This window comes from Salmo salar, chromosome 02, assembly GCF_965601325.2.
Source record: "Salmo salar chromosome 02, fSalSal1, whole genome shotgun sequence".
Taxonomy (NCBI): Eukaryota; Metazoa; Chordata; class Actinopteri; order Salmoniformes; family Salmonidae; genus Salmo; species Salmo salar.
In genome coordinates, this window is record NC_138292.1 from 30,486,546 (window position 1) to 30,513,990 (window position 27,445).

General features: G+C 42.4%; 3 protein-coding genes across 25 annotated transcripts in view; all 3 read right to left on the bottom strand.

Moving 5' to 3' along the window:
• Window positions 1-1,282: 1,282 nt before the first annotated feature.
• On the bottom strand, window positions 1,283-16,462 carry LOC106579220 (lysosomal-associated transmembrane protein 4B). The gene is made up of 7 exons (XM_014158920.3): window positions 16,180-16,462; window positions 15,281-15,392; window positions 14,126-14,199; window positions 13,620-13,742; window positions 13,327-13,425; window positions 7,007-7,102; window positions 1,283-3,665 (listed from the first exon to the last, which is right to left on the bottom strand). Exons 1-7 carry the CDS (start codon window positions 16,270-16,272, stop codon window positions 3,582-3,584), a joined length of 681 nt encoding a protein of 226 aa, XP_014014395.1. The 5' UTR covers window positions 16,273-16,462; the 3' UTR covers window positions 1,283-3,581.
• A 618-nt stretch (window positions 16,463-17,080) lies between these two features.
• lyric (LYRIC protein) lies at window positions 17,081-25,204 on the bottom strand. 3 transcript variants are annotated; one of them, XM_014158286.3, is made up of 12 exons: window positions 24,611-25,204; window positions 24,313-24,426; window positions 23,561-23,642; window positions 22,445-22,645; window positions 21,927-21,986; window positions 21,569-21,718; window positions 20,780-20,845; window positions 20,405-20,538; window positions 19,685-19,801; window positions 19,369-19,470; window positions 18,986-19,103; window positions 17,081-18,016 (listed from the first exon to the last, which is right to left on the bottom strand). In XM_014158286.3, exons 1-12 carry the CDS (start codon window positions 24,941-24,943, stop codon window positions 17,952-17,954), a joined length of 1,542 nt encoding a protein of 513 aa, XP_014013761.3. In that variant the 5' UTR covers window positions 24,944-25,204; the 3' UTR covers window positions 17,081-17,951.
• Window positions 25,205-25,589: 385 nt separating this feature from the next.
• LOC106579145 (E3 ubiquitin-protein ligase UBR5) overlaps window positions 25,590-27,445 on the bottom strand; it is a 49,617-nt gene continuing 47,761 nt past the window's right edge. For 16 of the 21 annotated variants that reach the window (XM_082961701.1, XM_082961677.1, XM_082961704.1 and 13 more), the window contains 4 exons: window positions 27,275-27,388; window positions 26,765-26,948; window positions 26,405-26,490; window positions 25,590-26,298 (listed from right to left, as the gene is read on the bottom strand). In XM_082961701.1, coding sequence (XP_082817827.1) covers window positions 26,086-26,298; window positions 26,405-26,490; window positions 26,765-26,948; window positions 27,275-27,388 — 597 coding nt within the window. In that variant the 3' untranslated portion in view covers window positions 25,590-26,085. The remainder of the gene's footprint in view (window positions 26,299-26,404; window positions 26,491-26,764; window positions 26,949-27,274; window positions 27,389-27,445) is intronic. The other 5 variants (XM_014158898.3, XM_014158908.3, XM_082961687.1 and 2 more) reach the window with 1 other exon arrangement.

Consider the following 27,445-nt stretch of genomic DNA (forward strand, 5'->3'; position numbering starts at 1 on the left):
GTGGTAAACACTACATCTGTCATGGTGTTTCATGCTGCAGTGTGTCAACACTACCTATTGAAAATAACATCAAAATATCAAAGTCTCCTTACCTTAATATCGAAATAAAGTTTGGTGAAAATATCTGTCAGTATATCTAAATTAAAGTGTTTTAAAAAAGAAGTAAAGCAGGAAAAGGAAATCCACCTGGATCAGTGAATCAAGCTGGTGACTGTTGTAGTCGTGCAGTCAGTCAGAGAATATGCAGATGTCCTTTAGTTCTCTCTCTATATGCACGTGCAGCAGACTAGTTCCCTCTCCTCTGGGACTGACTGTTTCTGTATTTACTCTTAGCTGCCTTACCTCAGTCTGGCTCTAACCTGGGGAGGGAAGCCTCCTATTGGAGCCATTATGTGGAGAGAAAAAAATTGGTGTATGGATCAAGTCTTCAAGTTTTCATACAGTAGGTTATCAGTTTAAACTATCATTTCAGTATTAGAATCACAATCAACACATCTTCAACTGTGCCGACTAAGAATTTTGGTAACCATAAATATGATCTTCTTTGATCAGAAATAGTGACTAATAATCAAACAGATATCCCATCGATTGTTCTTACATCTGACAAATAGCATTGTGAAAAGGTGATAAGTGTGTCTACAACTCAACTGTATTGTACATTTCTCAACGTAAATGACAAGCGTATTGGTTTTGCCAATGGTCAGATAGTTCAACTACTGTACTGTGGTCCTGGTCCAATGGTGGTCCAAGCTACAGTGAAAGGAGGTTTTTGTACCTGGAAGACGTCTGGATGAACTCTCCACATTGAACAGAAGGAAACAGTAAGGCAGCAGTTTATGGAAAAGGGGTCTAAAGCAGTGCTTTCAGTGCTCTTAACGTCAATCATCCTGAAAATAGACTACCTGTCTTACAATATTACAACGTTATGGCCCTAACAGCTCTTAAAGTCAATGGCCAAATAGTTTCCAAGTTTCATAGAGAATTTCCATTATTCAGGTTTATGAATTAAGGATGACAGAATTAGTGCCAGTCGAAGAAAAAACGAGGTCTTTTAGTCCTTGACTTTTCCCTTTGGTTTTCATCTCATAGGCCTACCAAGCAGTGATGTAATGTAACACAATAATACTATACTGGATTTGTCTCAAAACCCTTTTGAAAAACAGAACCGTAGCCCCTGACTTAGAAGTGATAAAGTGTACAACATAGTAAAATGAGACGCACAGTAAATACAACACACAGCATGATACTTATGAATCCAAAATAAAAACTCAAGATCTGTCCATCAATGAAATGTGTTTTTAATAGACAAATAAATGTAACTTCTGTGTCTTTTTATGCTGCAGCAGCAGACGGTTAAATGTGACTGAGTCCTCAGAGGACATCCCCCATTTGGGGAACAGCTTGCCAATAACAGCATCCGGCAGAGCAGACTGGTCTGCTTACATTGGCTTCATTTAAAAAAACAAAACCACCACTTTTTCCTTTATTGGAAACAACACAGATATAAGATCAAATGCACAAGTCATAAAACTCAACCTTAAAAATAAAGAAATGTCAACTCAACACAGTCCTGTTGTAATAATTCAGGATAATGACAGTTTTCTACACACACTAAACTAAAACGTACGAGTAACTTGGTGATATGACTTCTGCTCTTCGATCATCTCAGTTAGATTACAGGCAGGTGCTTTGAATCTTTGGAATCCTTCCTCGCATAGCAACACTTCATACATCCTCTCAATGCACCCCATCAGAAAGGAAGTTGTTTGTAAAGGCAATCCAACAATGAACAGTGACCATGGGCAAAACAAATAAATATTTTTGAGTCGAGGATACAATCCTCATTTGCCTGTTTTCAGATCTGTGTATGCTTAAGCCAACTCCTCTGACTGTAATTGTCATGCCATACATACAGATCTGGGACCAGCCTAAATCATGGGCAATACATTTTTTTGTGGGTGGGTGGGGGGGGGGGGGGTTGCAGTGCCTGATTTGATTTGTGTAGGTCTCTCACAAGTACTTGCTTCATATTAAATGAAACTTTATTTGCCACATGCGCCGAATACAACAAGTGTAGACTTTACCGTGAAATGCTTACTTACAAGCCCTAAGCAACAGTGCAGTTCATGAAGAAGAAAATATTTACCAAGCAGGACTAAAATAAAAAGTAATAATAAAAAGTAACACAATAAGAATAACGAGGCTATGTACAGGGGGCACCGGTACCTAGTCTGTGTGCAGGGGTTCAGGCTAGTTGAGGTAATCTGTACATGTAGGTGGGGGCAAAGTGACTATGCATAGGTAACAAACATAAAGCGAGTAGCATTCAGTATACAAGGGGGGGGGGGCAATGTAAATTGTCCGGTGGCGATTTTTATTAATTGTTCAGCAGTCTAATGGCTTGGGGGTAGAAGCTGTTGAGGAGCCTTTTGGTTCTAGACTTGGCGCTCCTGTACCGCTTGCCGTGCGGTAGCAGAGAAAACAGTCTATAACTTGGGTGACTGGAGTCTCTGACAATTGTATGGGCTTTCCTCTGACACCGCCTGTTATATAGGTCCTGGATGGCAGGAAGCTTGGCCCCAGTGATGTACTGGGTCGTACGCACTACCCTCTGTAGTGCCTTACGGTCAGATGCCGAGCAGTTGCCATATCAGGCGGTGATGCAACCGGTCAGGATGCTCTCGATGGTGCAGCTGTAGAACCTTTTGAGGATCTGGGGGCCTATGCCAAATCTTTTCAGTCTCCTGAGGGTGAAAAGGTGTTGTTGTGCCCTCTTCACAACTGTCTTGGTGTGTATGGACCATGATAGTTCGTTGGTGATGTGGACACCAAGGAACTTGAAACTCTCGACCCACTCCACTACAGCCCTGTCGATGTTAATGGGGGCCTGTTCGGCCCGCCTTTTCCTGTAGTCCACGATCAGCTCCTTTGTCTTGCTCACATTGAGGGAGAGGTTGTTGTCCTGGCACCACACTGCCAGTTCTCTGATCTCCTCCCTATAGGCTGTCTCATCATTGTCGGTGATTGTGTTGTGTTGTCAGCAAACTTAATGATGGCGTTGGAGTTGTGTTTGGCCACGCAGTTGTGGGTGAACAGGGAATACAGGAGGGGACCATGGAAACAAGTTTCTGGTGGGTGGCCTTTGGACTAGGACTGACAGTAGAGAACATGTAGAAGTACAGCTTAGTAGCGCTCTCATAGTTTAACTCTGTTGCATATCACTTTCCTGCTCGACGTTTCAACTGTAGATCAGTGAAAATAAATAACTCCAAATAAACAGTATAATGTTAAACAGTATCACAGTAACAGGTAAGTAGTAAGTAAATGTGTATAGGTAAAATTCTCTGGAAAGAATCAGTAGTATTGGGGTCTCAGTCAAATTATTACAAAACATTTATTTTTTAATTAAAATATTGCTAACACTACACACCCAGTGTGACAGTTATCAAATGCCAACTATAAAATGCATAATGTATTGGAAAGAAAACATATTATATTTGTTGCCCAGGTCTGGTTGGAATGTCTGGCTGCTGTAGTAACAAGGGGGTCCAGTCCGTCAGCAGAACAGCGGCCCAGGTTCTTCATGCTATGTAGGGTGCCCCGTAGGGGGGAGGAGCGTTCTTGGATGGAATAGCCATGGTGTCATCATATGGGGGTAACAGTACCTGGGAATACAGAATAAAGGGTGATCAAGACCAGAGTCTTCTAATGTGTGACTGACAACAGACATCAAAGTGCTATTTAACTGTTTGACATGGTTTTGAATATATTGGTTTTTGTCACTGGCAAAGACTACAAGCAGTAATAGGCTGCGTATTGGTCTGATTCCAAACAGCAGTTGGTCAAATATACTCTTGAGGATAAAGTGAAAATAGTGTGAGCTCCCGGAAGTGACACGATGGTCATATATAGAGAGGATGACAGAGGATTTCAAAACAGATCTGTAATGATCTTAAAATAGTCTGGATGGGAGAATAGAGAGATGAGAGAAGATTAAGAGGGAGAAAGGGAGGCCATGAATGAATATGGTACAAGTCTATTGGAGCAGGTCCAGACTGAAATCAGTGAAGTGAAACCGTTTGGATTCCAGGCTGTGACTGTGGTTCTCAGGCAGCAAGGCAAGTCCACTGCAGACCATATTCACATCCTATCTGACTGAAATGAGTCAAGTTCAGTCAGCCAGTTCCTCTATGTCTTTGATGAGGTAAAGTAGAACTCAGTCTCAGATGTTCTCTCTTCAGACTACTACACTCTCTCTCTCTGGGGAACACACCAAATACTATCATGGGAAATGGCTGGCCGTGTGTGTGTGTGTGTGTGTGTGTGTGTGTGTGTGTGTGTGTATCTCAGATGTATGTAACCCATCCTGGTTTTCCTACTGACACAGAGACATACTGTAGGCAACATCTATGATTCAATGCATTTTCGATGGACAACACCGGCAGAGGATACTGTAAAATATGGTTAGAGTATGCCATTGTCATCCTCACACGCAGTAAGTAAGTAACAGTAAGGCACTGGTTAGGGGCATAATGGCATTATAGTCCAGACTGGAGTCCATGTCACGGTGGACCTTTCTGATCTCAGACCAGTGATGTCAGATAGCACGACTCCATCTGCTCTGATCGAGGGCTTAGTGTCGTGTGGAGTGACGCCACCTGTCGGAAGGCAATGCAGTGTCCCTGATTATAATAACCTGTCAATAATACACAGATGGCTGCAGTCTACCTTTATCCATGAAGTGTGCACTCGGTCAATCCCCACTATAGATTTAAAAGGAATGGACTGGTGTAGGAAACTCCCTCTAAATCACTTAATCCAAAGCATTTAAGTTTAGGAGGGGAGTGAGTGAGTGCACACTTCAGGAGAGAAGTAGGGAATCAGAACACTCCCGTAGACTGGTGGACTACCAGAATATTTTCTGACCACTTGCCCACTGGAAGCCTTAATTGAAAAGCCTAGACCTACAGAAAGCATGGCAGGCAGTATGTGGTTTTTCTAGCACATTTGACTAATGATTTGAATGGTTAAAAAGAGCAGTCTCGTCCAGTCCCTTTATAGCTAAGGTGTTTTACACATCAGGAGCACCAGAAGGGCCTCAGCTTCTCTAGAGCAAAACATCACGTCATTCCTCTACATCAGGGGTAGGCAACTATTTGTCTTTTTTTATTTAAATAGGCAAGTCAATTAAGAACAAATTGTTATTTACAATGACAGCCTACCAAGAGGCAAAAGGCCTACTGCGGGGACGGGTACAATTTTTTTTTTTTTAAGTATGACAAAACACACATCATGACAAGAGACACCACTACATAAAGAGAGACCTAAGACAACAACACAACATGGCAGAAACACAACATGATAACAACACGGTAGCAACACAACATGGTTCAAAAAATAGATTACGATTTCTGGTCGGAGGGGATGGTCTGGGGCCGGAACATAAAAATAATTTGTATGCTGCAAATTGACCACAACTAAGCCCAAAAAGAGACTGTATCACATATGTCTATTTTTTTGGGGGGGGGTGGGGGGTGGGGGTGGGGGGGGGGGTTGAAATACTTGAACAGATTTTAAGCTGAATTCCAGGTGATAAAAACATTTGGGGGTCAGAACAAAAAAAACGTTGAAAATTTGCCAGACTGTAGCTGACCTGTGCTCTACATGTTCAAAAGAAATCATGAGCATCATGAGCCATTCGTAGTGGCTTTGAATTTAAGGTTTATATTCTGGGGACAAATAAAAATGCAATTTACATAAGCCTACTTCATCCCTTTTGGACATCAAACTCTTGTCAATTACAACATTATACAGTGACACATTCTACTGGTGGAACAAAAAGTCCTGATAATAGTATTGTTCTGACTCTCATCGTAGAGGTACAAACACTGTTCTGACAACCCCTCAATCTCCTCTCCTACACCTGCATTGTGACATCACACAGTAATCCTCTTCCCCCAGGCTCGCTGGATGAGCAGTGCTGCAATGATCTGAAAGCTAAACCAGATCCTCCCCTCGCTAATGCCATGTTTTCAGGCTGCATTTCTTCCCTCCCCTGGTTCAACAGTGGATAACGTGTTGTAATATCTGCAGCGGAAGCAGAGGATAAGCGGCCAGGTGGCCAAGCTTGGGCTATATGATACCAGTAGGAGAGAGAGAGACAGACCGAGAGCTTTTCATTGAGTTGGTGGCCAATGTACTGTAGCCATATTAATGAGTTTGCCAGTGTGGACTTTTTTCCGGCCTCATCCACGCAAAGCCCCTTACTACAGCCCAACTTACTACAGCTTTATACTTCCTTCCTACTCTGACATGATGGCTTTACTGTTGGAATGCGCTCTCCCTCACCGTCTTGAGGGGAACCTAACCTACGCATAATATGAACCTGATCAGTGACCTGGAATAAGTGAATCCTTTTTCCATTGGATGTGAGGTTTCTATGCTTTCTTTGTAAACACACAATAGCATCACACCGAGATAAGATAAATGCTTTATGATAGACTTATGATTTGTACTTTCTCCAGAATGCAGAGCACAAAGCAGAGGGAGTTAATGAGGAAGGGAGGGATGGGTAATTATAGAATAGATGAGATGTATCATATGAATACAAAGAGATATATTATGATAGTACAGCACTGGTAAATGTCTAGATTGTTTCAACTTTGCAAGCAAAATGTTAGAGTGAATAACAGAAACAGTATATTTTTTTCAGCTGCTGTTTGAGTTGGAAATTACAACATATTATTGTAGGAGTAAAAGCAATGTCAATATTTGTGGAAAAACATAACTGTCAAAAAGGTGGTTAGCATTCACAGAGGTGGTTTGTCTGGAGGATACGTCAGTTTCTTCAAACCCACCTAACTGAACAGAGGAAATTGCATTACACTGTAGTAACTACAGCAGACTAGTATAAAACACAAAAACGAACCCACCATATCATAATGTAGGACTTGTCAGTTATGTACTGTACAGCAATTGAAACAGATGCTTGTATCCTGTGACTTACCGTGGTGTCATTAGTAGTGACGTATATCAGGACTTCTGTGGTGCTTCTTGCACGCACATACCGGTAGCAGTTCCACACACACGCTATCAGGTACGCCTGCAAAGGGAAAGCCATTATCAAAGACATGAAAGAAAATAACTTTATCAACAGCTGACATGATTTAAAGTTACAGTATCTGTCAAAGGCTCAATATTCATCTTAATCCAAAGGGGTACTGTATAATTAATTCAGAAAGTGTTAAGACTCAATCTCCAGCCCAATGCAGAGGGGTTTCATTCATTCAGAAAAGTACAAGACTCAATGTCCAGTCCATTGCACAAAGGTATAGTACAGCTCATTCAGGAGAGTGGTACAAAAACAAGCTCTCATTGTTCCCTGACATCACCACGCTCAGTGAGCAGTGCGGTAGCTTTCTGGGGGTTCTGTCCTATCCAGCCAAACAACACCATCTGGTAAAGCAGCTGTATATATACACAGTGCATTCAGAAAGTATTCAGATCCGTCGACTTTTTCCACATTTTCTAAAATGTATTAAATTGTGTGTGTGTCCCCCTCATCAATCTACACACAATACCCAATAATGACAAAGCAAAAACAGGTTTTTAGAATTTGCCCCCCCACACACACACACACACACACACACACACACACACACACTCACACACACATACATACATACATACATACATACACTACATACATACATACATACATATATATATATATAACAAACAAACACACACGTGATCCAATTTTGATGTAATGTCCTTAAAACAAGTCAAAATGAGGCTCAATAGTGTGTGTGGCCTCCACGTGCCTGTATGACCTCCCTACAACACCTGGGCATGCTCCTGATGAGGTGGCGGATGGTCTCCTGAGGGATCTCCTCCCAGACCTGGACTAAAGCATCCGCCAACGCCTGGACAGTCTGTGGTGCAACGTGGCGTTGGTGGATGGAGCGAGACATGATGTCCCAGATGTGCTCCTTTGGATTCAGGTCTGGGGAACAGGCGGGCCAGTCCATAGCATCAATGCCTTCCTCTTGCAGGAACTGCTGACACACTCCAGCCACATGAGGTCTAGCATTGTCTTGCATTAGGAGGAACCCAGGGCCAACTGCACCAGCATATGGTCTCACAAGGGGTCTGAGGATCTCATCTCGGTATCTAATGTCAGTCAGGCTACCTCTGGCGAGCACATGGAGGGCTGTGCGGCCCCCCAAAGAAATGCTACCCCACACCATGACTGACCCACCGCCAAACCGGTCATGCTGGAGGATGTTGCAGGCAGCAGAACGTTCTCCACGGCGTCTCCAGACTCTGTCACATGTGCTCAGTGTGAACCTGCTTTCATCTGTGAAGAGCACAGGGCGCCAGTGGCGAATTTGCCAATCTTGGTGTTCTCTGGCAAATGCCAAACGTCCTGCACGGTGTTGGGCTGTAAGCACAACCCCCACCTGTGGATGTCGGGCCCTCATACCACCCTCATGGAGTCTGTTTCTGACCGTTTGAGCAGACACATGCACATTTGTGGCCTGCTGGAGGTCATTTTGCAGGGCTCTGGCAGTGCTCCTCCTGCTCCTCCTTGCACAAAGGCGCAAAGGTACTTACTAAATGAAATGAGAGTTTGACTGGTGGCAACAACCCAGCAGCGGTCCTGCTGCTGGGTTGTTGCCCTCCTACAGCCTCCTCCACGTCTCCTGATGTACTGGCCTGTCTCCTGGTAGCGCCTCCATGCTCTGGACACTACGCTGACAGACACAGCAAACCTTCCTGCCACAGCTCGCATTGATGTGCCATCCTGGATGAGCTGCACTACCCGAGCCACTTGTGTGGGTTGTAGACTCCGTCTCATGCTACCACTAGAGTGAAAGCACCGCCAGCATTCAAAAGTGACCAAAACATCAGCCAGGAAGCATAGGAACTGAGAAGTGGTCTATGGTCACCACCTGCAAAACCACTCCTTTATTGGGGGTGTCTTGCTAATTGCCTATAATTTCCACCTGTTGTCTATTCCATTTGCACAACAGCATGTGACATTTATTGTCAATCAGTGTTGCTTCCTAAGTGGACAGTTTGATTTCACAGAAGTGTGATTGACTTGGAGTTACATTGTGTTGTTTAAGTGGTCCCTTATTTTTTGAGCAATATATATATATATATATATATATATATATATATATATATATATATATATATATATATCTACACTGCTCAAAATAGTTGAAGTCGGAAGTTTACATACACCTTAGCCAAAAACATTTAAACTCAGTTTTTCACAATTACTGACATTTAATCCTAGCAAAAATTCCATCTTAGGTGAGTTAGGATCACCACATTATTTTAAGAAAGTGAAATGTCAGAATAATAGTAGAGAGAATGATTTCTTTCAGCTTTTACTTCTTTCATCACATTCCCAGTGGGTCAGAAGTTTACATACACTCAATTAGTATTTGGTAGCATTGCCTTTAAATTGTTTAACTTGGGTCAAACGTTTCGGGTAGCCTTCCACAAGCTTCCCACAATAAGTTGGGTGAATTTTGGCCCATTCCTCCTGACAGAGCTGGTGTAACTGAGTCAGGTTTGTAGGCCTCCTTGCTCGCACACGCTTTTTCAATTCTGCCCACAAATCTTCTATAGGATTGAGGTCTGGGCTTTGTGATGGCCACTCCAATACCTGAACTGTGTTGTCCTTAAGCCATTTTGCCACACCTTTGGAAGTATGCTTAGGGTCATTGTCCATTTGGAAGACCCATGTGCGACCAAGCTTTAACTTTCTGACTGATGTCTTGAGATGTTGCTTCAATATATCCACATAATATTCCTGCCTCATGATGCCATCTATTTTGTGATGTGCACCAGTCCCTCCTGCAGCAAAGCACCCCCACAACATGATGCTGCCACCCCCGTGCTTCACGGTTGGGATGGTGTTCTTCGGCTTGCAAGCGTCCCCCTTTTCCCTCCAAACATAACGATGGTCATTATGGCCAAACAGTTCTATTTTTGTTTCATCAGACCAGAGGACATTCCTCCATAAAGTACGATCTTTGTCCCCATGTGCAGTTGCAAACCGTAGTCTGGATTTTCTATGGCAGTTTTGCAGCAGTGGCTTCTTCCTTGCTGAGCGGCCTTTCAGGTTATGTCGATATAGGACATGTTTTACTGTGGATATAGATACCTTTGTACCTGTTTCCAACAGCATCTTCACAAGGTCCTTTGCTGTTGTTCTGGGATTGTTCTGGGATTGATTTGCACTTTTCGCACCAAAGTATGTTCATCTCTAGGAGACAGAACGCGTCTCCTTCCTGAGCGGATTGACGGATACGTGGTCCCATGGTGTTTATACTTGCATACTATTGTTTGTACAGATGAACGTGGTACCTTCAGGCATTTGGAAATTGCTCCCAAGGATGAACCAGACTTGTGGAGGTCTACAATTTTTTTTCCTGAGGTCTTGGCTGATTTCTTTTGATTTTCCTATGACGTCAAGCAAAGAGGCACTGAGTTTGAAGGTAGGCCTTGAAATACATCCACAGGTACACCTCAAATTGACATTTTCTGGAATTTTCCAAGCTGTTTAAAGGCACAGTCAACTTAGTGTATGTAAATGTCTGACCCACTGGAATTGTGATGCAGTGAATTATAAGTGAAATAATCTGTCTGTAAACAATTTAAAAAAGTAGATGTCCTAACCGACTTGCCAAAACTAGAGTTTGTTAACAAGAAATTTGTGGAGTGGTTGTAAAACGAATTTTAATGACTCCAACCTAAGTGTACATTTTTACATTTACATTTTAGTCATTTAGCAGACGCTCTTATCCAGAGCGACTTACAGTAGTGAATGCATACATTTCATACATTTTTTTTTTTTTTTTCTGTGCTGGCCCCCCGTGGGAATCGAACCCACAACCCTGGTGTTGCAAACACCATGCTCTACCAACTGAGCTACAGGGAAGGTGTATGTAAACATCCGACTTCAACTGTGTATATATATATATATATATATATATATATATATATATATATATATATATATATATATATATATATATATATATATATATATATATATATATAAAACATTTACATATGTTTTCAGACCCTTTACTTAGTACTTTGTTGAAGCACCTTTGGCAGCGATTAAAGCCTTGAGTCTTCTTGGGTATGAGGCTACAAGCTCTGCAGATTCTCTCAAGCTCTGTCAGGTTAGATGGGGAGAGTCGCTGCACAGCTATTTTCAGGTCGGGCTCTGGCTGGGCCACTCAAGGACATTCAGAGACTTGTCCCGAATCCACTCCTGCGTTGTCTTTCCTGTGTGCTTAGGTCATTGTCCTGTTGGAAGGTGAACCTTCGTCCCAGTCAGGTCCTGAGTGGTCTGGAGCAGGTTTTCATCAAGGATCTCTCTGTACTTTGCTCCATTCATCTTTTCCTCGATCCTGACTAGTTGCCCAGTCCCTGCCACTGAAAAACATCCCCACAGGATGATGCTGCCACCACCATGCCTCACCGTAGCGATGGTGCCAGGTTTCCTCCAGACGTGACACTTGGCATTCAGGCCAAAGAGTTCAATCTTGGTTTCATCAGACCTGATAATCTTGTTTCTCATGGTCAGAGTTCATTAGGTGCCTTTTGGCAAACTCCAAGTGTGCTGTCATGTGCCTTTTACTAAGGAGTGGTTTCCATCTGGCCACTCTACCATAAAGGCCTGATTGGTGGAGTGCTGCAGAGATGGTTCTCCTTCTGGAAGTTTCTCCCATCTCCACAGAGAAACTCTGGAGCTCTGTCAGAGTGACCATCGGGTTCTTGATCACCTCCCTGACCAAGGCCCTTCTCCCCCAATTGCTCAGTTTGGCCGGGCGGGCAGCTCTAGGAAGAGTCTTGGCGGTTCCAAACTTCTTCCAATTAAGAATGATGGAGGCCACTGTGTTCTTGGGAACCTTCAATGCTGCAGAAATGTTTTGGTACACTTCCCCAGATCTGTGCCTCGACACAATCCTGTGTCAGAGCTCTGGGGACAATTCCTTCGACCTCATGGCTTGGTTTTTGCTCTGACATGCACTGTCCACTGTGGGACCTTTTATAGACAGGTGTGTGCCTTTCCAAATAATGTCCAATCAATTGACTTTACCACAGGTGGACTCCAATCAAATAGTAGAACCATTTCAAGGATGATCAATGGAAACAGGATGCAGCTGAGCTCAATTTTGAGTCTCATAGCAAAGGTCTGAATACTTATGTAAATAAGGTATTTCTGTTTTTTATTTTTAAGAAATGTGCAAACATTTAAAAAAAAATAAAAAAACTGTTTTTGCTTTGCCATTATGGGGTATTGTGTGTAGATTGATGAGGAACATTTTTTATTTAATACATTTTACAATAAGGCTGTAACGTAACAAAATGTGGAAAAGGGAAGGGGTCTGAATACTTTCCGAATGCACTGTATATCCCACTGCACACACCACTTTAATGAATTGACACCTCTGTCACTTTTACGGGCTCTTCAACAATATAAAGTAAAAGCTGTAGACCTCCATTTGGTATATACTGTCTATAGACATTCTGTAAGCAATTCCAAAAGACATTACTCAACGTGCTAAACTCACATACAATCGTCAATCCTCTGTGGATGATATGCTGGTAGAGGTAGCAACATCTATACAGAACAGTTATCACTCACTGACAGCTGAGCTACGTATCAACCCTTACTTTTGGATTGGACCAGAAGAAATAGAAACGTGTGGTCATCCTCATTATTAAAGCATATTTGCATTAAGATGCTCGCAGTAAGGCATCTCCACAATTTTACATGGTGACACAGAGCCTTACTGAAGTCTATCAAAATAAACCACAACCTCTTTCTCTCAATCGGTTTCCCTCCATCTGGATGGTCTTTGTAAGACACAGGAGCTCTGTAGCAGCAGCCTAATAGAACTAGCAGGCCTTTTAGAGGGGCTTTTACAATGCCATAAAACAGAGTTGTATAGTGTGGTGGGACGTTGGCAGTTGGCATCATCTGACAGTCTGTCAGAGCTAATGTGAAAGCTCTCTAACCTGGATGGGCCAAGAGCAACACTGACGAGGGCACTGCCTCAATGGCTCCCATTATAGTGTTATGAAAACAACAGCCTTGTGAAACGGCTCCTGCCGGGCATTTGAACCGCTGCAGGACCCTCTGTCCGTCCCCAAGGGTTTCTGCCATAAAAATAACTTCCTCAGATGAGCACCATTTTCCTCTCTCACACAGCATAAGCACTGTTTTGTCACTCACACAGTAAGTAACGAAAAGATACAATGTGTGTGTGTCAGTTCAGCAGCAGTTACCTTGAAGGCGAGGATGCATCCGATGAAGAGGAGCACGATGAAGACCAGGCACACATTGCTCATGGCCATGATGTCCTCTTTGTAGGGGAAGTTCTCAGGCTGTGAGGGTGACACCAGACAGTCAGACAGACAAAATCAGCTGCAGTGAGATTGGCGGTAAAGAGTGTGGTGGCTACATCCAAAATGGCACCCAATTCCTTATATGGTGCACTATCTAGTGCATTATACAGGCAATAGAGTGTCATTTCAGGCACTTTATTAGAATAAGAGTTTTACTTCGGAGTCCTTCTTACCAGCTGTTGGAGGTAATCTTGTATGGTGTTGGGGTAGACCACAATACTAACAGCCACCAGGGTGTTCAGTGCGCAGTCAAAGACTTGGTAGCAGAAGAATGGGATGATCCAGGCAGCATGTTGCTGAAACAGGAAAACCAGTTTTATGTTAGCCACGAGAGAATAGCATCTGAAGAGATGCAGCTGCAGGAAAGACTAATATATCTATCTGAAAAAACAAAGATTCAAACACAACGTTCTGACCGATGCATTAAACGTAAATCAATGTGTTTCTGGTGGGAGGTTTGGTGAACTTACTCCAGTGGGACGCAGCCATTCAAGACCATGTCTGTAAATCTTGATTTGAACGTTTATTTTTATTTTTTTTAACTACATTTGGACAATAAAGTTTAAACTATATTTGGACGATCCTCCTAGTGTTTTCATCTGTATTCATTCTTATGAAAGCAGACATAGTATACCAGTACAAGCAACAGCAGAACGCTATTGACGTGACGTTTGCTTACCTTATACGCACCGTAGGTCGCCATCCCAGAAATTAGGATCATCAGCAACGAGATCGCTGAAGCAATACACATGTCTGGAATAGAAGGGAAATCATACTGTATACAAGGTCTGCATTCAAATGAATTAATAACTGTAGCAAATGATGAAAAAAAAAAATGTGTTTTGTCCTTGGATGGTGATTGAATTCATCTCACAGTAATTTATAAGTTTATAATAAACTCAGCTCATTCCTAGTTTGACACTGATTATGTGAAAATGACCCAACTTGCTCTGGATTTCACAGAAAACAAAAATACTGTGTCACCGACGGTCAGCGTCACAGTAATCCTGTCCATCTGTGCACAGCCCAGAGAACACAGTAGTCTGCTCCGACAGAACACAGTAGTCTGCTCCGACAGAACACAGTAGTCTGCTCCGACAGAACACAGTAGTCTGCTCCGACAGAACACAGTAGTCTGCTCCGACAGAACACAGTAGTCTGCTCCAACAGAACAGAACAAAAGCCAGTCTGCTTTAGTTCTGTAACTAACCTGAACTGAATCACTGCCTGCCTCGTAGAAATTTGCTGTTCCACCCATCATGGCACATTGACTTGAACAGGGATGGCCGTTCTAGTAATTATATTTCTATAGCCTGCCTAATGCAGGGCCAGCTGGACCAACGGCAAAAGGGATCACGGGACGGCTTAATCTGACCGGAACTGGGTCAACTCAGTCAGTTTCAATCAGACACTACTGTACCGACAGCCAGCCAGTGGCAGACATGTCAATTTGGCCAGCATATGCCGCTACAGTTCACCTCCAACCTGGGCAAGACCTAGCTGATTTAGCAAGTTTGGGAAAATACACAACACAGCTGAACATTAGACACGCGTGCCCACGGACTGAGAGATTTGATTTGCTTTATTGTGAAGTGAGAGAAATACTGACTATTGGCTGCTTTCAATTATATGAAGTGATTTATAAAACCAGTAGTTTTGGCATTGATACGTAACGCCATAATAGTTTCCATCGTTGTCATCACATACACAACAGACTCTGAGAGGAGTTGGCTAGAGCACAAACACACTGGCCCGTCAGGCTACTGAGGAGGCGTGGGCAGGCCTATGCAACGTCACACACATCTATCCCAGCATAAAGCTGTAGGCTACTTACTGGCGTCATCCATGTCATCTAAGTCGTTAGCCAGCTCAGCGCTGGTCAGATGGTACTGGTCAGGATCACCCAGGGCCGTGACGAGGATGAGCAACACCACCGCATTGATCAGCTAAACGACATTAAGACATATGGACATTTAGACTGACAAACAAGATAGGAACACGATACACATTAATAGATCAACATTAGGAAAAGGTTCAACCACAACATGAAGGAAAGGTTCCACAAGCATTTGATGGCATTAATCAGCTAAACACAAAGACATAAGGACCAGTCAGACTGACAGGAGGATACAGATACATAATAACAGCTCAGCTTATAAAGGGATAACTTGTTCACCCAAATTACTTTATTATATGATGACTTACTTAGGAACTATTTGACTGTGTTCCAGGTAAGGAAACAGTAATTGTATAATTTGAGTGAACTACCTCTTTAACTCAGCAATGTAGGCTGACATTCAATTTAATGTCAACATGATGGAAAGACTCCACAAGGAGAGATGGTGCGTTAACTTTTAAATGAATTATACATATGCCTAGGCCATATGCGCATAACGGAAAATTAATTATTGCCAAAGCCTGAAGGCCTCTTTCTACCTGACACAAGACCTGTGTACCTGTGCTGAAGGGCTGAGTGTACTGAAAAATTAATGAACGTTTTTTCCCCAATGGTGTTAGGTTACGTTGACACCTTAGCGGAATAACTTGTTCATCCATAATTAACAAAACAATCCATTAAATAAATGTTAACACGTGCAGCCAATCACAATGAGACTACTTTCTGCTGGATAAACGTCATTTAACATGGAAAAACGTCCTACAAATAATAACATACCGTTTTTGTTGAGCTATCTAAATAGTGATATGTGAATAATAGCGACTGTGGATGCTCACCATATACCAAACCCCCAGGATAACCGTGCCCGTGCGGACATGACAGCACAGGCAGCATCTGGTGGAATGCCATCGGTCCCACGGGGAAATCATATTGTACAATCCGAGGAGGAGGCACTTCGCAGATATATATATCTGTTAATGATAAACAATCCAAATAGATCGACGTGAATTTCTTCTCCGCAGTGCGCGGTGTCGTCTGCAATTCGTGATAAAAGCCTCTCCGTGCCTCTAGTGATCAACTCAGGCAAGTAGCAAACATTGGAGCATGTGACCTGAGCCAGATAGGATCAAGAGCCGGTGATGTAACCAGTTGTTTCGAGAATAATGTTCCCATCATCCCTCACCAAAGCCGGGAAATTTAAATAGTTACACTTTAGCTGCCTGCTGTTTATTGGGATATGTTGAATAAGAATATTGACGCTTCACAAGTGCCTTTATGATCTTTATGGTAGAAATTCACAAAGGGCATATTTGATTCTATTGCATTTGGAACATTCTGACAATAAAGACAGAGGTAAATGAAAAGTATCAAACACATTTAAATAATTCAACGGAGACATTACTATCCCCAATCAGGAAAAATGGAAGCAATTCACGTTACATTTCCAGAGGAAGAAAGATTCAGGGTGCAGAATAAACATGGTCCAACATAGGATACAATCAACACATTAAAACGGTTGGTAGAGCACATGCCTACATTACCCAACCAACTAAGGCATCAAATTGTATTCCTGATTACTGCATCATTACAAGTACATCATTGATTAAAGCAGTTTGAAACCATCCTGTCTACAGCAGGACTAAACATTACTTTTCACTACACACCAATCAGTTGCTCAAAAGAAAAAAGAGAACTGATTAATAGGAAAAACAATAGAAATATAAACGACAAATCAAATATAGAAAAGGGCCTTTATTAATTTTACATATGGCTTGAAGCGTTTTTATTACAAAGAGGTTACAAAAGGTTGAGGACTTTTGAATCATCAACCATGGGTGGACAGGACAACAGCCATCAATGGTAGAAGCAACTACACAGTCTGAGCACAACACTGATTATCAAAATAACAGCAAGTAACTGAAAGTATGTCTCTTTTCCATGTTCAGCAGAACAGTAGCGACTAACACCACCTGCATCCAAATGCTAAACATGATTCCCTTGGGTCGTGTCCATTAGGCACCAAACAGTACAACATTTACTGAAACAGGGAGGACTACCTGGACATAGATAGCAATCGCTTATTTTGTTTTTCCCTTTCAAAAACGGTTTGCTACCATGTGCCCTATTGAACACGACCCTATAGTGTTGGACTTGACCTTTTGAGCAGGAGTCACTGCACCAATATGGTTAACGATATAAACAGCAAACAAAGACTGCAGAATAAAGCCCTGTAACGTGACTCGGCTGACTCTTCCTCTATAATAATCTCAAAGCCACAACATCCCAATCACTATTAAATCAGGATTTATTAGTCATTTTCTAGGTGTCTAATCATCAAACATGATCGTTCGAAAGATTCATTGGAATTGGAAAACAGTTTTCATATGGTGTGCCCACACTACGATATTGATCAGAATCGCAGAATTTAGCTTTACAGTTCATCTAGATCCAGTCTGCTTGACCAGGCTGCATTTTGGACATGAAGCTGGCCGGTCAGAACTTAGATGTTTGATATTTCCGTTTTTAAAAGGGCAAGTATTTATATGTTGCATAAACAGCTGTTTTATCCAAAGTATTTTGCATATAACTTCATGTTCATGACTCCAACTCATGTTTCTCTTCTTGCCCGCTTCTTCTTCACTGGTTTGGAAGGCTGGCTCTCTTCAGGTTTTTCTATAGGGGAAAACACACAGGGAGAAAAGTCTTACAATACAATACGGGACTCCTTGTAAGACAAGACAGGTTGTAAAAAAAAAAATCATAAATAGAAAACAGAAACGAAGAGTTTAGAAGCAGGAAGTGTGTAGAATCCATTCCAGAAGGATCACCAGGGAATGAACATTTTTGTTCTCTCCCAGTACTATCACCTGAATCATTCAATCAATGGCATGGATATTAGCTGGGTTGAAACAAAAAGGTGCACCCTGTAGAGGTGTGGTCCTCCAGGAGTGGATTGAGAAACAGTGCAGCTGTAGAAAAGTTTGAGTGGACGCTGAGCGAGAACTGCAGCCCTACCTGTATACAGTCTTGAGTTTTTAGGGTTGCAACATTTCTGTAACTCTCCTGGACTTCCTGCTTATTCCAACATTTATTCCAGGAATCTTCCAAATAGGATTTAAGGAAAGTTACCTAAATGTTACAACCGTATGATTGATACATTAAAGAGAAGGACTGATGCACTAGCTCAGAGCTGGGATAGCCAATCAAACAATGGAGAGAGGGGACATCTGGGAGTAATAACCTGGCCTAGCTGCTTCCTACGCCTCCAGAAATCAAGAGCTACACTTTGCCACAACCAGGGGACGACATCTGGTTCAGAGGAAGAAGGTGAGCAGGCAGCTTGGTGGCCCAGTCAATCACACAACATGGCGGCCCTGCCCAGGACCACCACCAAGCAGCCCACTATTATGTCTAGATCTGAACGGTTTGAGGGCAAGGCAAAGCTATTCCTTCTTTAATATTAATGTGTTTCTATTGTGATCATAGTATAGCAAGGAATGAGTGGGGATATAGAATAGAGGAAAGTATAAAGTGAAGTAAGGGATCAAACCCCAGCTGTTGGCAGAGATACGTAGTCCAGGGTCTGCAGCACTACCTCTAGATCAGACTTGTGTGATTCACATTTAGTTCTGATACACTTACTATGTGTTGGAGCAGGTAGACTGTTCTGCTTGGCAGTAGGCTCCGTCTCTGCGGGTTGGGGTGGCACTTGTGTGATGGGGGCTGAGTTCTGAACCACCACTGGTTGCTCCACTCTTGCCTGCAGGAAGAAGAAACCTTGGGATTAAAGATGGTAAAGAGCTTTTCCCAATAGGGGTGCTCTTGGGCCAACAGGGGTGCTCTTGGGCCAACAGGGGTGCTCTTGGGCCAACAGGGGTGCTCTTGGGCCAACAGGGGTCCCCTAAACGAAATGGCATCCTATTTCCTTTATAGTCCTGACGAGCCCTAGTCAAAAGTAGTACACTATTAGGGAATAGAGTGCCATTTGAGACATGGCCATTGAGGTCTATAGAACAGTCACCAACCGTCAAAGCAGTAGCATTGACAGCAGGAGCAGCAGGCTCCTGGATTGGCTGCTTCTTCACCTTGGCCTCAGCAACAACCTTTTTACTTGGCTCCTCTGACTCCTATCAATCACAGAAAAACAGAACAAATATGAGCCAATCAGAAAGGCCACAGGAAGCAATAACCCAATGAAGGACTCAGCAATGTAGTTCTAATGAGTGATGGTAACAGTTTAAATTAAGTTGCTCTATTCCTGTGTAATAAGACTAATCACTATAGTAACATTGTAATGTTGTTAAGGAGGAATTCCAGTAAGTGGTTAGTCTACGGTGTTACCTGGCCAGTAACTACAGCATCTTCAGCTGGCTTCTTCTTCTTCTTCTTCTTCTTCTTAGATTTACCAGTTCCATCAGCGGCAGGCTCCGCCTTGTCTCTCTCTTCATCAGATACCTGCTGTGAAACAACATTCAAAGCACAAAACTAAATCAAATATTTGACAGATCTAGACTGCTCAACCTAAATCAACAACCTGACAACCTGTCCCCAACTTGAGCTTAAAAAGTCAAAATAATAACAAGGGGAGTGCGTACAGTAAGCAGCAGATATATATTTTTTACATGAGAAGGCTTCTGAAATTTAAAATGTGCAGTTTTGTTTGACAGAGGCTTTTGAAATGAAGCAACCCCCAAATCACTACTATTACTCTGTGCAGAACCTTGTACAGGATACAGCATGGTCTCTTTACAAGCAACTGTTGCACTGTAGTTATATTCCAAGGACGTAGTGCACACTACCAGTCAGTCTATCCTCACATATGCATAAGGTTATATTTAGAGGTTTTTAAATGCAACATTTAAATTAAATCCCTGACTTCTCTCTTCATGATGAAATGATGTTTAACTCTGGAGATGGTGTCTCTCTCCTCAATTTTCCCAGATTATATTGACAGTATTTAAATATAAGGCATGTTATTTATTTAACCAGGAACAGGCCCTTTATGTTAGAAACCTCTCGTGAGGGGCACCTAAATAAGTGTTATCACAACTGGCGACTGACCTTGACGGTCTCTGGCAGGGGCTCTTCGAGGGCAGCCTCTACTGGAGCAGAGAGTTCCTCATAGTTCCCCCACACCTCCGCTGGGGCATTCCAGTCAGAGCACCTGTCCGCTGCAGCAGCAGACCCATCACCACCTGAAAACCCATTCGGAGGAAAGCTCTAGTTAAAACACCTCACAAATACACAACCTTTACAACACATGGTACAGACAGAGATGGTGATTTTCACTCCTACAGCAGTCTCCTGACTACAATACAGTTGGACTGCGCAGAATCACTGATCTACAGACCACCTTGCAACCCGTATAACTACTCATTATGTGATCTAATCCCTGCTATGACTTTTATTGCCAGTGTAAAGGTTTGTTTTACTTACTCAGACCAGACCACTCGTCTTCCACTTGAGGCTCAGGCTGGCTGGGAGACGGCAGCTGGGGTTCCACTGCTGGAACACACACACACGACTTGGCTTCATGGCGGACTATCACCAATATACTCAAACTAATATTGCCATATTTTTTTTTTTATCCTTTAGTAGTTTATTTTTTGAAATTATACAATCTGATTAAATATCTATACTGCCCTACAAAGGCAAAACACAGTAACTAAGTAATTGTTTTTACTGCAAAGTCTGACTTCAGTCTTTCTGTCTAGACAGACAGCAATTTTTGATACACCATTATATATTCTGATTAACTGGCTTGTTCCTGTGTCAGGAAACTAAATACCACACAAATCAGATAATATACCTGGCCATTACAACAGATAAAATATTTTGGACCAAATGTATAGTTTGTGCATTTTGCCTTTGTAGGGAAGTATACTTGTTTGTACTGTAAACCATGCCGTCTAGAGGCCAAAATGTGATCCTACACCAGGAGTCCACAAAGAACAGTCAGCCCCATTACCTGCAGTGCCAACTGTTAGTCTGGTTAATGAGACTAGATTCAGGTCTTTAGCCTTTCTCTCTGTTATTAGGGATCCTCCTAATAAGTCCACCCTCCTAATAACACAACTTTGCAATAGAAAATCTCACTGAAAACTCCTGCCAGTAAAAATGTAATTCTACTGTGTATACTGTATCCCCTGCATATGACAAAAAGTTTGATTTGATTAATATGTACATATGCAGTATATTCCAGGGAAATATTACTACTATCATTACTTTCAGTCTCGTGCCCCCAGACAGCGGTGTCTTGGTTGCCCTCAGAAGTGGTCCAGTGCTCCTCATCAGGAACAATGGTAAGGCCTGGGGCCGTCACAGCCCGGTCAGTACATTCTCCAGTCACTGGCGGAGCCTCCTCACTGCTGATAGCTGACACCAACACACACATTTAACACCCTTCAAGAACATCCACACATTGGCACCACTTTAAATAGTGTGCCTAAGAAATAGATTCCAACCAAGTACTATACAAGTAAGAGCATGTAAACTAATAGTTTTTCTTAAAATGGGACATGATTTGATTTCACCCTAAGCCTTAATCAGACCCTCATTTGAATCAATATGTATATTTTTTTACCTTGAGGTCTGACTACGGCGACGGCATCCGCTTTCTCTGCTTTGGTTTTGGAGGATTCTCCTGGGGAAATAACAGTGATGTTTAAAGGCAAGGCTGTAGCTATATTTCCATTTCTATTTCCTATTTGCAAAGGGAGAGCAGGTCAACACACAAAGAGCAGTAGCCTGGAACGCAAACTGATATGCTCATTTTTTCTATTGTTTCAGTGGTGAAACGCAGCATGTCAGTTTGGATTACAAGCTAACAGAGCAGTTGACAAACAGCAGAAGCTACACCTCTCTCTCTGGGCTCGGAGTCCTCCAGGGTCTGTATTTATAGCAGGTCTGATCAACAGGGGACCAGCAGAACTCAATAACAGGAGAAGACAGAGAGTAGCAGTCTCCCTGGATGCCAAATTAGTCTGTTTACAGAACGTTTGTGAAAGTGTAGGTGTCTTTAACCATGATCAGGCCTGCTCAGCTGCCGCCTTTTGCCAGCAAAGTGGTATACCATAAGGTGATAGACCTAACTAGCTTTACCTTTCTTCTTCTTTTCTTTCTTCTCAGAGCCAGACCCAGGGGCTGCAGCTTTAGGGCTGGCCTTGGTTGACACTGTGGGAGGAGTACTAGGCAGAGGATCCACTCCTCCAGGGCTCCCTGAGCCGTCACTGGTCGTCTTGTCTTTACGGCGCTGCTCACGCTTCTCCTTGTTACTGACCTTGGTCTCCCAGGTGCCTGATACTGATAGAAACATGGGGAAGGTTAGTGGGAGGAAATTAAATAGGCCTACATCTCATGTTCAAATCCACAGGCTCTGGGCCCAGTTTCCCAAAACCATCTCAAGACTACGTTCATCGTTAACCTTCTTAGGAACATTGTTACATCTCCGAGCTGTTGCTCAGAGATGTAACATTTTCAAGTTGCTCTTGAAAATGCTCATTATTTAACGACTGCCTCAGACCACTCGTAGAACAGCTAAGTACGTTGTTAGATGTTTTTTTGCCCTTCCGCGTCACTTTATACACAGATGTTTATCCGTCTTTCTATGACTGCTGATAACTTCAGAAGTTTGTAGACTGACTACAAAAACAAAGTTGGCCATTTTTTTTGCATAACAAAAGGCGTACGCTTCAAATGAAAACCGAGATGACTGTATTAAAATACAAATACTGTATAGGCTACATACACATGTATATATGAATGATATGGAAATCAATTTCATGTTAATGCAATTTAGTTTTATTTAGATATTTGTAAGCTACCGATACATTTTTGTCTCAATATATTTCATGATGTAACATTTGCACAACCTGGATTTAGTGCATTATTATAAGGTAAGCATTAGAATAAGCCGCCTCAATATTTGTAACCATAGGTGATCTCTCTAGGAGCTGACCCATCGTCAGTCTTGTGGAATAATTCTAATGTTAAGGTAAGATTGGAAAGGGAGAAAGCTGATCCTAGAGCAGTCCTCCACCCCCCCAATTCAGGTCAGATTGCATGAATGATAGTCTATGAATGATTTAATCTAACACATTAAAATATGACTAATTTCAATTTCTCTGAAAGGACGTAATAATTAGCTGTAAATGTATGCCCCACTGCGCTTTGCTAGGCACAATTGATTCAAACAGTTGGTGGTATTGTATGGCGTACCTTCCTCCGATTCCTTGCCATGAGAAGAAGCCGTCTTAGCCTCCTTTACTGCCTGTTTCTGCTTCTTCTTGGTATTCTTTACCTAAATATATAGATTTCAACATGTATGGTGGATTAATGCTACAAGGCAAATCTCAAGTCACATACACCATCCTGTTCCCTTAAATCTGTGTACCAAGAGCCTTTTGACATGTAATTTATAGGCTATACGGTCCTTACAATCTCAAACGCTATAAACCAAACAAATCAAAAGTATTATGTTTTAAGTGTCAGCCCCTCAATGCAGATTGATGCCTAAAACAACTATAAAGAGCATTGATTGACAGACTGACAGTCAACTGGGTTGAAAGCTGTATTTGATCATGGAGGAGCCACACTTGACACAAGCTAAGTGAGGAAGCCATGGTCCCATCCTTTAGGATTTGCTGCATCTGCAAGTTAAAATCTGGCAACCAGACAGCTGGCACTTGCACATCACAGGACAGTAGGAGTCCTAAGGGAGGCAGGCCTCTAGTCTAAAAGCCACATCATCACTAGTAAAACTCCACTACAAACGCCATAAGGCCGGTTCTCAATCTTCAAGGCATGTTTAGTGCAGAAATTGGGATATTATGTAGCTAGTTATAACCAAGCATATCTGAAGTTATTTTGCATACAACGGACTTTGTTTTGTATACAACAGATTTAACTCTTTCACTAGTCTCCTAGGCTTGCATACAATAATTTTCCTCTACATGCAACATTAGGCCTACCTCAGAAGCCTTTTCTGTCTTGACTTGAGAATGTGGCACTACTGGCAGGTTGTCTTCAGTCACTCTGACTTCCTCTTGTAGCTCAGCAACTGCACTACCATTTGGCTGTGATTTCTGTAGGGCAAAAGAGAAGACAAGGCTTAATTAAAAACAAATATTAGTTTGGCTCACGTGACAGGTTAATCTAGCTAGCCGAATCATGCTAATGTCGGCTACTAACTACTAGCTAGCTACTGTGACAGAGCTGTCAAAATTAGCATAGCATAACTAGCTAGTAAGCCAACATTGGAAACGTTACCTTATCTGTAGGTTTCCCTTTCTTTTTCTTCGGTTCCTCTGCTTTTGCCGTCTTGATAGGAGCTGGTTTAGTGCTTTCCATGGTCTCAACTTCAATTATGGTCGGTCGCTTCTTGAAGAGCCCGCGACAGGCCGAGGCCCACATAGCCACCATTAGCACGAGCCCAATGCACGCTGCTAAGAAGATCAACCATGGCGGAATCTCGGGCTTCACTCCAAAATCCACCCCGAGTTCTGAGTGCAAGAGGTCTAGGCCAGTGGAAAGAAGCTCATTCAGGCGACCTGCTATCAACCTGGCCTGTTGACAGGTTGCGTCCTGCCAATTCTCTGCCATTTGGGTTGATCTCGATGATTGACAGAATATGCTAAAAAGTTAACGTTAGCTGCCTAAAAATAACGGTTTTGACAGGGCAAACAAAACCACGATCATCGCTAGCTTGTCATCCACCTAGCTGCTAACGTGTTAGCTAGCTGTCACTCATGTAACATTTGAGTCGGTCGAAATAAATTACCCTCATATAGCTAGCTATGTGTCCACCTCGTATGCCTGATGAACCCCTTTCTTGCCAACTGTGATAAAGCAAGAAGGTTGATTTCGAGGAGCAACAGAAAAACAGGCGGTGCTTAGCAGCATCCCGTTCTACGATTGGTGCAACGTCATCATGGAAGGAGGCGTCCCTCTGAAATCATGACGACTATCCCCAGACAGATTAAGAATGGTGGTCCTGGACTAGAATATTTGATTAAAAAAAACTATACCCAATGATGAATCACATATCTTGAACCAAACTTTTGCTGCCCACAAGTAGAATTTGTGGCCTGTTTTATTGTATGCTTGGGTGTCTTCCCACAATCTAAAGAATTGCAGTCTTCGTAAAGTTCCTAAAACCAGATTATCAGCATGCCTAGCACTTATTGTGAGGGCATCGATTTAAACCATATTCAGAAATACATTCTACAACAATCAAGAGACTAAAATGATCATTTGCATCCAAGTTTATTTTGAAATTCCCTACTCCCCCTTTACAAGAAAAATAATGACTTTCCACCAAGGCAGCAGCGAACTGTCAGTGATAGTAAGTATTCTGTTTAGGGCAAGGAACAAAATCATAATCACAGTGTGTTTTTTTATGCTTTAACTTTTTAAATACTTCTACTGCGGTCCTCTTTGGCTGAGCTTCGGCACAGTTTGCTGTCGAGCCAAATTCCTGGGAAGTAAAGGTTTAAGCCAATAGAGCAGAGGGCTTCAACTTTACAAAGCCAATGCAGGAATGTATATTACCTTCAGAACTAAAAAAATTAAAATAAAATAAGAACAAGCCGTCTGTGTTCACAACACAAACAAAATAACCGCCAGGGGAGCGACAGCATTTTTGTATTTTCTTCGAATTCCATAAAATTGTATAGACAAAAAACAAATCTACAAAAATTGAACTAGGTAAATATTACACAACAGGTAAACATGTTTGTCAACCTCTACACAAAACCAAAGTTCTTGGTCTTAATGGCTAGTAAGAGTTTCTGTTTTAGAATCTGTTTGGAGGAGTAGAGTGGAACGTAGAGGCGCGAGATGCAGGTGTTGGCCGTGGGCAGGTGCTGGTCGTCCGGAGGCCTGATGGTGATGGAGGGCATGGGCTGGAAGCCTTCCTCACTGGCTGGCAGAGACGGACTGGAGGTCCAGAAGTACACCTGCAGAGAGGGAGAGGAATCAGATTGTATTGGAATTTATATTTGAGTTTGTGCAGATAAAAATTACAAACTGGGGCTGCATCAGGTAGTGAAAATAATTTCTTACCAGATCTTGCCTCTCAGTCATGCTCATCTTCTCCACGATGGACCAAAACCAGCGTTTGAACTGCAACAATTTATCAGCATTTTCCCCTGTTGAGATTCAGAGTGGGATAACACAAATAAGTGACTCAATCATGGAATAAAAACCATAAACTCAAACACATTTAAGTCATGTAAAAGTACAAATGTATTTTTGTTACAAGACTTCCAACTGCATAGCTAAAAGTGTTAGGGTGAGGATCAATAACCAAAGGAAAACTAAATACATCCAGGTTTTACAGTTCTAGGAGCAGGTCTCCCCATCCATATAATCTTATTCATTGTGATCAAAAAGGCAAAACTGATCCTACATCAGCACTCATACTCTGAGATTCTTTGTGAATACGGGCCAAGGTCTTTGTACCAGATTCATCATTGAAGGAAGTGAAGCTGATGAGCATCTGCACGTTGACCTCTCCACAGCCGTTGACCAGCAGCCTGAAGTCCTCAGCTGTCAAGTCCTCCAGGGCGTTCTTAGGAAGGACATCCAACAGACCCTTCCTCATCGCCTGAAAGAGACAAAACAGTATTAATATTAAATGTCATCTTTATATACAGTACACATCCATCCCCTTCTCATCAGCTGAGACAGAACAAGGTATTAATCTCACAAATTTACACTCTACAACATTGTCTCTGTACACATCTAGGCTTATCCCTACTCCAGCTTTAGACTGGTGTCCGATTTGCTGTTTTGGAAACTCCTATGAAATGCCAAAAACAAAAACAGATCTGGGACCAGGCTAACTTTAGACCTAACTCCATACAGAATGCCTCACTTGGTTCCCCTTATTATAGTGAATGTTAATTCACTTGTATACAGTGTACAACTCACATGAAGAGGTTGCTCAGCAACCACCAGCATCCTGTGTTCGGCGTACTTTCTCACGTATTCGTAAACGTTGAGAGGAGTCACAGGCATGTTGACCCCACCTGACAGCAGCTCCACCTGATATAGCCATGGACAGCAGACACCATGTCAATAATGTAATGCCATGTTTCATAA

Bases quoted from the DNA above. Each gene is read 5' to 3' on its own strand.
- lyric (XM_014158286.3), bottom strand. From the start codon at position 24,943: ATGGCAGAGAATTGGCAGGACGCAACCTGTCAACAGGCCAGGTTGATA. The intron at 19,471-19,684 runs GTAACACCGTAG...TGTGATTGATAG, and splicing joins ATGCTGTAGTTACTGGCCAG to GAGTCAGAGGAGCCAAGTAA. The intron at 19,104-19,368 runs GTTGGTGACTGT...TTCTTCCTGCAG, and splicing joins TCAATGCTACTGCTTTGACG to GCAAGAGTGGAGCAACCAGT.
- LOC106579220 (XM_014158920.3), bottom strand. From the start codon at position 16,272: ATGATTTCCCCGTGGGACCGATGGCATTCCACCAGATGCTGCCTGTGC. The intron at 15,393-16,179 runs GTGAGCATCCAC...AATGTCGTTTAG, and splicing joins TCCTGGGGGTTTGGTATATG to CTGATCAATGCGGTGGTGTT. The intron at 3,666-7,006 runs GTAAGTCACAGG...CTGTATTCCCAG, and splicing joins TCACTACTAATGACACCACG to GTACTGTTACCCCCATATGA.